Genomic DNA, 12,156 nt, shown 5'->3' on the forward strand with positions numbered 1-12,156 from the left:
AATCCAATCACATTGTCTTATTTCAAAAAGACTTTACGGTGAAAGAAAAACATTAGATTATTTTAGCATAGCACCTCAGCAAAAGAAAAAAAAAGCAATTTTCCAAGCACGATAGCCATCACAAAACCAGATATACAGCTAAAATTAAGCACTAACCTTTGACAATCTTCATCAGATGACACTCCTAGGACATCATGTTAGACAATACATGCATTTTTTGTTCGATCAAGTTTATATTTATATCCAAAACCCAATTTTTACATTGGCGCGTGACGTTCAGAAAATGTTTTCTCCCCATAACTAACGGTGAATAGGCACATTTAATTTACGGAAGAACTCATAAATGTTGAAAAATGTTATAACAATTATTTAAAGAATTAGAGATAATCTACTCCTTTATGCAACCACTTTGTCAGATTTCAAAATAACGTTACGGAAAAAGCACATTGTTCAATATTCTGAGTACAGAACTTAGCCTTCAATGCTAAGCTATACAGTTAGCCTACAACCACGGCGTCGACAAATCTCTAACAATATGTTCGAAATATTTACTTACCTTTGCTGATCTTCGGCGGAATGCACTCGGATGGGCACCCACATCCACAATAAATGTTCATTTGTTCTGCAAAGTCCATCATTTATGTCCAAATACGTCCGTTTTGTTGACCCATCCAGAACACTTTACAATGCGATAATTTTACAACCGGGCAATAGCTATTCATCCCAGAGGAAATTTTTTTTTAAACGATGACGTCACATGTATGCGCATCATAAGACACCTCTCCTCAGACTGGCCAATGATTGACTGAGCCAAAATGATCTGCCCGGTAACAGATGACGGTTGAAACCTGTTCATAAAGATTGTTGACAGCCAATGGAAGAGTTAGGAGGTCTAACGTAAATCCTATGTCACTGTAGTTTTCCAAGGGATTCTAAACAAAAACTACGTTTCTAAATTCTCCCACTTCCTGATTAAATTTTTCTCAGGTTTTCTGCCTGCCATATGAGTTCTGTTATACTCACAGACACCATTCAAACAGTTTTAGAAACGTCAGAGTGTTTTCTATTCAAATCTATTCATATACTAATAATATGCATATTCAATTTTCTGGGCCAGAGTAGTAACCTGTTTAAATTGGGTACGTTTTTCATCTGGCCGTGAAAATACTGCCCCCTAGCCCCTAGTCTGGAAGGAGAGTTTACAGTCTAACCAGACACCTAGGTATTTGTAGTTGTCCACATATTCTAAGTCAGCACCGTCCAGAGTAGTGACGCTAGTCGGGCGGGAGGGGGCGTGCAGCAATCGGTTGAAGAACATGCACTTAGTTTTACTCGCATTTAAAAGCAGTTGGAGGCCACGGAAGGAGTGTTGTATGGCGTTGAAGCTCGTTTGGAGGTTTGTTAGCACAGTGTCCAAAGAAGGGCCAGATGTATACAGAATGGTGTCGTCTGCGTAGAGGTGGATTAGAGAATCACCAGCAGCAAGAGCGACATCATTGATATATACACAGAAAAGAGTCGGCCTGAGAATTGTACCCTGTGGCACCCCCATAGAGACTGCCAGAGGTCCAGACAACAGGCCCTCTGATTTGACACACTGAACTCTGTCTAAGAAGTAATTGGTGAACCAGGCAAGGCAGTCATTTGAGAAGCCAAGGCTTTTGAGTCTGCCGATAAGAATGTGGTGATTGACAGAGTCGAAAGCCTTGGCCAGGTCGATGAAGACGGCTGCACAGTACTGTGTTTTATCGATGGCGGTGCACCCATGACCAGCTTGGAAACAGATTGCATAGTGGAGAAGGCACGGTGGGATTCGAAATGGTCGGTGATCTGTTTGTTAACTTGGCTTTCGAAGATTTTAGAAAGGCAGGGCAGGATGGATATAGGTCTATAACAGTTTGGGTCTAGAGTGTCTCCCCCATTGAAGAGGGGGATGACCGCGGTAGCTTTCCAATCTTTGGGGATCTCAGACGATACGGAAGAGAGGTTGAATAGGCTAGTAATAGGGGTTGCAACAATTTCAACAGCAGATAATTTTAGAAAGAGAGGGTCCGAATTGTCTAGCCCAGCTGATTTGTAGGGATCCAGGTTTTGCAGCTCTTTCAGAAAATCAGCTGTCTGGATTTGGGTGAAGGAGAAGTGGGGGGGGGGGGGGGGGGGCTTGGGGGGTGCTGAGATGTTGGCCGGGTTAGGGGTAGCCAGGTGGAAAGCATGGCCAGCCGTCGAAAAATGCTTTTTGAAATGATCGATTATTGTAGATTTATCGGTGGTGACAATGTTTCCTATCCTCAGTGCAGTGGGCAGCTGGGAGGAGGTGCTCTTATTCTCCAGTGTCCCAAAACCTTTTGGAATTAGTGCTACAGGATGCAAATTTCTGTTTGAAAAAGCTAGCCTTAGCTTTCCTAACTGACTGAGTATATTGGTTCCTGACTTCCCTGAAATTTGCATATCGTGGGGGCTATTCGATGCTAATGCAGAACGCGACAGGATGTTTTTGTGCTGGTCAAGGGCAGTCAAGTCTGGGGTGAACCAAGGACTATATCTGTTCTTAGTTCTACATTTTTTGAATGGGGCATGCTTATTTAGGATGGTGAGGAAAGCACTTTTGAAGAGCAACCAGGCATCCTCTACTGACGGGATGAGGTCAATATCCTTCCAAGATACCCGGGCCAGGTCGATTAGAAAGGCCTGCTCGCTGAAGTGTTTTAGGAAGCGTTTGACAGTGATGAGGGGTGGTCGTTTGATCACGGACCCATTACGCACGCAGGCAATGAGACAGTGATCGCTGAGATCCTGGTTGAAGACAGCAGAGGTGTATTTAGAGGGCAAGTTGGTCAGGACGAGGGTGCTCATGGTTACGGATTTAGTGTTGTACCTGGTTGGTTCCTTCATAATTTGTGTGAGATTGAGGGCATCTAGCTTAGATTGTAGGACGGCTGGGGTATTAAGCATGTCCCAGTTTAGGTCACCTAACAGTACGAACTCTGAAGATAGATGGGGGGCGAACAATTCACATATGGTGTCCAGGGCACAGATGGGGGCTGAAGGGGGTCTATAACAAGCGGCAACGGTGATAGACTTGTTTCTGGAAAGATGGATTTTTAAAAGTAGAAGCTCGAATTGTTTGGGCACAGACCTGGATAGCATGACAGAACTCTGCAAGCTCTCTCTGCAGTAGATTGCAACTCCGCCCCCTTTGGCAGTTCTATCTTGTCGGAAAATGTTATAGTTAGGGATGGAAATGTCAGGATTTTTGGTGGCCTTCCTAAGCCAGGATTCAGAAACAGCTAGGACATCCGGGTTGGCGCAGTGAATAAAACAAACTTAGGAAGGAGGCTTCTAATGTTAACATGCATGAAACCAAGGCTTTTACGGTTACAGAAGTCAACAAATGAGAGCACCTGGGGAATGGGAGTGATGCTTGGGTCTGCAGGGCCTGGGTTAACCTCTACATCACCAGAGGAACAGAGGAGGAGTAGGATAAGGGTACGGCTGCAAGACTATAAGAACTGGTCGTCTAGTGTGTTCGGAACAGAGAGTAAAAGGAGTAGATTTCTGGGCGCGGAAGAATATATTCAAGGCATAATGTACAGACAAGGGTATGGTAGGATGTGAGTACAGTGGAGGTAAACCTAGGCATTGAGTGACGATGAGAGGTTTTGTCTCTAGAGGCACCATTTAAGCCAGGTGAGGTGACTGCATGTGTGGGGGGTGGAACAAAAGGGCTAGCTAAGGGATTTTGAGCAGGGCTGGAGGCCCTACAGTGAAATAAGACAATAATCACAAACCAAAACAGCAATAGACAAGGCATATTGACATTAGGGAGAGGCATGTGTAGCCGAGTGATCATAGGGTCCAGTGAGTTGCTAGGCGAGCTGGAGACACGGTGATTCAGACAGCTAGTGTGCCGGGGCTAGCAGGCTAGCAGATGGGCCTCCGGGGGACGTTGCAACGGAAGAGCCTGTTGAAACCCCCTCGGACGGTTATGTCGGCAGACCAGTCATGATGGATCGGCGGGGCTCCGTGTAGGCAGTAAAGGGTCCAGGCCAATTGGCAAAATAATAGTGAAGACATCAAAACTATGAAATAAGACATATGGAATCATGTAGTAACCAAGAAAGTGTTAAACAAATCAAAATATATTTTAAATTTGAGATTCTTCAAAGTAGCCACCCTTTGCCTTGATGACAGCTTTGTACACTCTTGGCATTCTCTCAACAAGCTTCACCTGGAATGCCAACAGTCTTCAAGGGGTTCCCACATATGCTAAGCACTTGTTGGCTGCTTTTCCTTCACTCTGCAGTCCAACTCATCCCAAACCATCTCAATTGGGTTGAGGTCGGGTGATTGTCGAGGCCAGGTCTCCATCACTCTCCTTCTTGGTCAAATAGACCTTACACAGCTTGGATGTGAATTGGGTCATTGTCCTGTTGAAAAACAAATGAATACATGAATAAACGCAAACCAGATGGGATGGCATATCGCTGCAGAATGCTGTGGTAGCTATGCTGGCTAAGTGTGCCTTGAATTCTAAATAAATCACAGACAGTGTCACCAGCAAAACACCCAAAACACCATCACACCTCTTCCATGCTTCATGGTGGGAACTACATATGTGGAGATCATCCGTTCACCTACTCTGCGTCTCACAAAGACACAGTGGTTGGAACCAAAAATCTCAAATTTGGACTCATCAGACCAAAGGACAGATTTCCACCAGTCTAATGTCCATTGCTCATGTTTCTTGGCACAAGTAAGTCTCTTCTTCTTATTGGTGTCCTTTAGTAGTGTTTTTTTGCAGCAATTCGACCATGAAGGCCTGATTCACGCAGTCTCCTCTGAACAGTTGATGTTGAGATGTTACTGTGCCTTGAACTCTGTGAAGAATTTATTTGGGCTACAATTTCTGAGGTGCAGTTAACTCTAATGAACTTATCTTCTGCAGCAGAGCTAACTCTGGGACTTCCTTTCCTGTGGCTGTAACGCCCTGGCCAGAGAGAGGGGTTTTTGTTCTTTATTTTGGTTAGGCCAGGGTGTTACATTGGGTGGGCGTTCTATGTTCTTTTTCTATGTTTTTGTATTTCTTTGTTTTGGGCCGTGTGTGGCTCCCAATCAGGCACAGCTGAAGTTCGTTGTTGTTGATTGGGAGTCACACATAAGTGCATGTTTTTCCGTTGGGGTTTTGTGGGTAATTGTTTCTGTCATTGTGTTTCACCTGACAGGACTGTTTGGCTGTCAGTTCCTTGTTTTGTAATTGTATAGTGTTCCGTTTAAGAATTAAATATGTTGAACACTAACTCCGCTGCGTTTTGGTCCACTCTCTCTCATGGCAGTCGTTACAGTGGCGGTCCTCATGAGAGCCAGTTTGTTTCATCATTGCGCTTGATGGTTTTTGCGACTGCACTTGAAGAAACTTTAAAAGTCTTGAAATTTTCTGGATTGACTGACCTTCATGTCTTAAAGCAATAACAGACTGTCGTTTCTCTTTACTTATTTGAGCAGTTCTTGCCATAATATGGACTTGGAATTTTACTAAATAGGGCTATCTTCTGTATACCACCCCTACCTTGTCACAACACAACTGATTGGCTCAAACGCATTAAGAAGGAAAGAAATTCCACAAATTAATTTAAATGCATTCCAGGTGATCACTTCATGAAGCTGGTTGAGAGAATGTGCAAAGCTGTCATCAAGGCAAAGGGTGGCTACTTTGAAGAATCTCAAATATTTTTTGATTTGTTTAACACTTTTTTTGGTTACTACATAATTCCATATGTGTTATTTCATAGTTTTGATGTATTCCCTATTATTCTACAATGTCGAAAATAGTATAAATAAAGAAAAATCCTTGAATAAGTCCAAACTTTTGACTGGTACTGTATATCAGTGCATTCGAAACAACCTAAACATCACAACTTCTATTCGGTCAAATAGGTCTCATGCAGCAAATGAGCAATTCCATTTTTTGTTGACATAATCCTCATTGGCCTCCATACAAAAATTCCTCACTTCATGGTCTTATTTTCATGGACAGATTTGGGGTTCACTTCGCTTCTTCCTCTTTGGTTTTAATCAGGTATTGGGTGACGTGAATATATTTAGCATAGTTTCAACAAAAAATTTTAATGCTTTAAAAGAGTTTCTCAGGTACTTCTGTATAAGTCACATATGTGCAGATATATGCGCCACGTCATCAGTGATGGAAAAAGTAAATACTACTTGAGTAAAATACTACTTGAGCAAAAGTCTAAAAGTATTTGGTTTTAAATATACTTAAGTATCAAAAGTAAATGGAATTGCAAAAATATACTTAAGTATCAAAAGTAAAAGTAAACGTATAAACCATTTCAAATTCCTTATATTTAGCAAACCAGACGGCACCATTTTCTTGTTCAGAAATAATTTACAAACAAAGCATTTGTGTTTAGTGAGTCCGCCAGATCAGAGGCAGTAGGCATGACCAGGGATGTTCTCTTGATAAGTTTGTGAATAGGACCATTTTCCTGTCAAAATGTAACGAGTACTTTTGGGTGTCAGGGAAAATGTATGGAGTAAAAAGTACATTATTTTCTTTAGGAATGTAGTGAAGTAAAAGTAATAGTTGGCAAAAAATCTAAATAGTAAAGTAAAGTACAGATACCCCAAAAAACGACTTAAGTAGTACTTTAAAGTATTTTTACACCACTGCACGTCATTGCTCTCTCTCTCTCTCTCTCTCTCTCTCTCTCTCAATTCAATTTTAATTTAAGGGGGCTTTATTGGCATGGGAAATATATGTTTACATTGCCAAAGCAACTGAAATAGATAATAAACAATAAAAAATGAACAGTAAACATTATGCTCACAAAAGTTCCAAAAGAAAAGACATTTTAAATGTCATATGTCTATAATGTTGTAATGATGTGTAAATAGTTCAAGTACAAAAGGGAAAATAAATAAACATAAATATGGGTTATATTTACAATGGTGTTGGTCTTCACTGGTTGCCCTTTTCTTGTGGCAACAGGTCACACATCTTGCTGCTGTGATGGCACACTGTGGTATTTCACCCAGTAGATATTTGGTTGATCAAAATTGGGTTTGTTTTCGCATTCTTTGTGGATCTGTGTAATCTGAGGGAAATATGTGGCGCTAATATGGTCATACATTTGGCAGGAGGTTAGGAAGTGCAGCTCAGTTTCCACCTCATTTTGTGGGCAGTGTGCACATAGCCTGTCTTCTCGAGAGCCAGGTCTGCCTACGGCAGCCTTTCTCAATAGCAAGGCTATGCTCACTGAGTCTGTACATTGTCAAAGCTTTCCTTAAGTTTGGATCAGGTATTCTGCCACTGTTTACTCTCTCTTTAGGGCCAAATAGCATTCTAGTTTGCTCTGTTTTTTGTTAATTGTTTCCAATGTGTCAGAAATGAGAAATATGTCAAACCTACGACTACGAATAGTTTCTATGCGTGCTAACTTTTTTCTACGATTACAAATCGCTTTCTACGCATGAGAACCTTTTGTATTTTTCTTGTCGTCAAATCCCTGCCAAAAGTCAGGTGACCTAAGCGCTTCCAAATATGGAGTGGCAGGTTTGCCATATCTGTCATGTTTGCGCATATCTCTCTTATGTGAAAATCTTTATGGCAGTCATTTTACTTAAGGCCCGTGGAAGTGAACTGCTTATCTGCAGTTCAAAAAAAAAAATCGAATGCAATATATCAATTTACAAATACAAATCAAAAGGTGTTTGTTTGTGGATAGTGATTTACATTTGTGGAAAGTGATTTACATTTGTGGAAAGTGATTCACATTTGTGGATTGGTACTTATTTGTACAGATCATGATACACAAATACAAAATGCATGCGGTGTGTTCACAATACATTTGGTATAATTCAGGCTGAATCACATCCGGCCGTGATGGGGAGTCCCATAGGGCGGCGCACAATTGGCCCAGCGTCAACTGGGTTTGGCCGGCGTAGGCCGTCATTGTAAATAAGAATTTGTTCTTAACTGACTTTCCTAGTTGAATAAAGGTTAAATAAATAAATAAATTATATTGATCCCATAGGTATCTGCCTAATTCTCTCTCTCTTTGCTGTGTCCAGTGAGCCATTGGGCCCACCCTACAACCTCATTGGATAACGCTGGGCAGCCCTCTTGCTAGCTGTCACTCAAATGCGAGGGGCTGAAGCTCATTGGCTAGAACTCAAATTGCTTGGGGGCTATCCCATGTGGGGGGAAAATGTAGGGAAAATGGCGTGGCACAGCTTCAAGAAAACAGTCTCTTTCAAACTAGGGATTTCTGCTCATAGATTATGCATCACCCACATAGGTATATGCTCCTAAAAACCTATGAGGAGATGGCACATGGGTATATGCTTCTGAAAACCAATGAAGAGATGAGAGAGGCTGGACTTGCAGCACGTTGAGCGTCACAAATAGAACCGATTTCTATTTTAGCGCCTGGCCACGCAGACCAGCGAGCAGTGTGGGTGCAATGACTGAATAACATGTATGTGTAAATGTATTTTGCAACGCTCGCACGCGACGTGTCCGGTCTGGTCAGCATGTTAGTCGCCAAAGTACCCAATTGTCTTACCTCAATAAAAGTATTACCTTAATAAGAAAATGACTAAAGTAAAAGTGAAAGTCACCCAGTAAAATACAACTTGACTAAAAGTCTGAAAGTATTTGGTTTTAAATATACTTAAGTATCAAAAGTAAAAGTAGAAATTATTTCAAATTCCTTGTAATATATTAAGCAAACCAGACAGCACCATTTTCTTTATTATATATGTACAGAAGGAAAGTAAGTACTTCAAGGGCTCAGACGGAGTGACGTCACCAATTGAATCGCTACTAGTGCGCACCACTAACTAGTTAGTCATTTCACACCGGTTACATTGGCTACATGTTTTTTTTTTACGTCAGGTGGTCGCTGTCATCTCTCTGTAGTGTTCTTTCCAACTCCACTGAAGCAAAACAGGAAGGTGTATCATGGTCTTATTGTTTTGCCTAGTCTGCAAAACCATGGTGGCCAAGGTTTGACCTTTTGCACATTATACATCCCAAATGGCAACCTATAGGCTAGACCCTACATAGTGCACTACTTTTGAATTGAGCCCTACCCTGGACAAAATTAGCTAGTGCATACTGGGAATTGAGTGTCATTTGGGAGTGTAACCTTTTACTTTATTACGGAAGTAGGAGCTGCTGTGACTAATTTTTATAACATGGAACTGAAGTCAGTTTTACTGTAGGGACGAGGTAATGATGCGTTATACTGACAAACATGTGACTCCTCTGTAAGACTTCGATAACTTGTTATACCTCCTATAGGCTAATTGTAGCAAGAGTTACCTTGTCTTTTGTATTTCTGTTACACCAGTCGTGTTTGCACTCGTCTGCTATGCAAGAGCGGCTCAACAACGATATGTCAACATGGGGACAACGGGTCCGAACATTCGTTACCGTGGAGCCGGTTATTTTTTTCTACATGACCAGCACGTTTATCGTGACGCCTGCTTATCAACAGCTGGTCATCGCAAAGGTACAGTGGGCCAACGATCTGCTCGCGGCATTATCAAACACACCTGTTTACTTACACATGTTTGCTTATTAGGCTAGTCATTAAACTATCAGAACCATGGTTGCTATTTTCAGTATCATAGGCTAGACTCGATTTTTGTTGCTTATACATGTTCAACTAGACCAATGTTTCGACCAAAATTAGGTGAAACAGTCCTGTCCGTTCCAGTGACACATGAACAGTAAAACTGTAAATCAATCAACCTGGCGTTCAGATTCAAATAGTAGGCCTACCATTAGATATGATATCCTGAAATTCAGAGTAGAGTGTATACAATTTGGGTACAGTTTATTTATTTTATCACAATGGAACTCAAAGCAAATGTAAAGCTCAGACATAGGACTGAACCGATATAGGCTACTGAATGCTTGTGGTTTACATAGTATACAGATGCAAATATCTGATTATCACAGCTCCCTGCCTTTTTATTAATGTACAGTCTACTCTCTCCTCTCTCTCCTACCTCTGCTGAACTCAATTCAATATCCATGTAAAGGTGAGGCAGAACATGCACATGCATATAATACAGTACAGAGTTCAAGTCAAACAACGTCTGTATGTACTGTACATAAAACTCTGTAGACAATGTGCCTCTTGTAGCGAGGGCCATAATTTCACTTTTCTCTGTTTTTATGGTTTATATTATCCAGATTTAGTTAATCATTTCAGACTGACATCTTATCCGTCTGTTTGGGCTCATTAATACTGCAGCACTTTCCATGTTGCAATAGCATGCATAGCAGATGAAATGGTTCCCCAAGAGTAAGTTCAGCTCTGCAGGTTCGATTTTATCCAGTAAAATGTGAATGATGAATGTAGACAGGGAAGCAGAAGTATGATTTTAATGAAACGTGTTCTTGAGTCTGTGCAATGGGAACTGTGGGATCGACTAAGGTCATTTTACATGCCTCAACGCTGCGTAAGTCTTTTGAGCTGAAGCCTAGGCATTAGCTCTGGGAGTCATTATGAAATTATATTATGAAAAAGTGTATTATATCAATAGTTCCTAACATGAGTACCTAATAAATTAGGGAACAATTCCTGTGTCCAGATTACGCCTTTTCCTGGACAAAAAAAAGTTTTAAATAGATTCTCTATTGTGCATGCTTTCTCTTCCAGGACTAGGCTTAATCTTGATCTGGAAACCTTAAAGTGTCTGTTCCTCTGTCCAGGTGTGCTATGAGCTGTTTCAAGACTCTTACATCTGCAGCAGCCCGGCGCACCTCAAGGATGAGGAGGAGCTGATTGAGGGTCGTTCCTCCTACATCCTCTTGATCTACACATGTGTGACCAGCCTATTGTCCATCCTTCCAGCCATGCTGCTAGGCTCCTGGTCCGACCGCTCCAGCCGCAAGGCTGTCATGCTGCTGCCTTGCCTTATGTCTCTGGTCAGTGGTGGTGTGCTCATAGCAATGTCTCTACTGAAGGACATTAGTGTGTACTGGTCGCTAGCCGCCGCAGGGGTAACGGGCCTCTCTGGAGGATACGTCTCAGTGTTCCTTAGCTCGTTTAGTTACTTAGCAGATGTCACAGCCGGGATGGGGAGTAACCGTACTCTGCGTATGGCGGCGGCAGAGTCGATGATCTTCGTAGGAGGGACGGTGGGGTTCTTGTTAGTTGGTTTCTTGATACAGGAGTTTGGGCTGACCTCTGCATTTGTGGCATACTGCTCCTGCCATGTTCTCTCAGTGCTCTATATTCTGCTTTGGTTACGGGATCCTGAACGCTCAGTCCCACCTCCACCCTCAGGGGAAGATGGAGATGGAGACAGACTGCCATGTGAAGCTGATGATACCGACACTGAACCATCATCCAACCTGTTGTGCCTGTCTGATGTCAAGAGGTCCTTCCAAGCCATGTTCAGGAGGAGGCCAGGACAGCAGAGGCAGAAACTCCACCTTCTTATAGTCTGCACATTCATCAACAACCTGGTAGCTGTAGGTGAGTAAACTCCATCTGTTGTTTGATCATTATTGTCTCAACACAGCTGTTCAACTGAGGGTTTTCAAATGAGCTGTTAATGCCATTGTTTTCCTATTTGAAACATACAGTATGATAGACCTTCACAGTATAAGCAATACAGCATCTGTGCACTCAACCATGTTGAATGTGGTTAAAGAGCTCAGAATCCAGATCGGAGAGGTGATGCTTTCCCATTTAGTCTGTCGGCTCGCTGCGCCGCACGGTGCCACAGGGGCCCTCAGAACGCTCTGCTGCCTTTTGTTGAGCTGACTCTGAGTCAGGCAGCTGCATCGATTTGGAGGAGGTGTATTATGTTCGTAGTCTATGGGGATGTCTGAGTGTTGCTTATTGCCCTGAGAGTTTTCAATCGAGCTGCCATATTGTTTTCTTATTTGAAACATACATTATGGTAGGCCTTTACAGTATTAGCAGTACAGCATCTGTGCACTCACTGTCACCAAGAAACAATTTTGAATGTGGTTCAGTGTTTACATTCCCTGTCTCATGTCATGTAATATTTTCTTTTGAATACTGGAATATGTAAGCCTACTTCCTGCATGTTAGATAATGTTTCTTAAACACCATTGATGACCTCAATGTCAATGTATAGTTGGTCATGCAT

General features: G+C 42.1%; 1 protein-coding gene across 3 annotated transcripts in view; it reads left to right on the top strand.

Annotated features, from left to right (window-relative positions):
• The first annotated feature begins 8,961 nt into the window (after positions 1-8,961).
• zgc:174356 (proton-coupled folate transporter) overlaps positions 8,962-12,156 on the top strand; it is a 56,096-nt gene continuing 52,901 nt past the window's right edge. Inside the window, exons 1-3 of one of the 3 annotated variants that reach the window (XM_014193391.3) lie at positions 8,969-9,250; positions 9,372-9,533; positions 10,745-11,513. In XM_014193391.3, coding sequence (XP_014048866.1) covers positions 9,393-9,533; positions 10,745-11,513 — 910 coding nt within the window. In that variant the 5' untranslated portion in view covers positions 8,969-9,250; positions 9,372-9,392. Of the gene's footprint in view, positions 9,534-10,744; positions 11,514-12,156 lie in introns of all 3 variants that reach the window. The other 2 variants (XM_045717243.2, XM_045717223.2) reach the window with 2 other exon arrangements.

This window comes from Salmo salar, chromosome 01, assembly GCF_965601325.2.
Source record: "Salmo salar chromosome 01, fSalSal1, whole genome shotgun sequence".
NCBI classification, from domain to species: domain Eukaryota; kingdom Metazoa; phylum Chordata; class Actinopteri; order Salmoniformes; family Salmonidae; genus Salmo; species Salmo salar.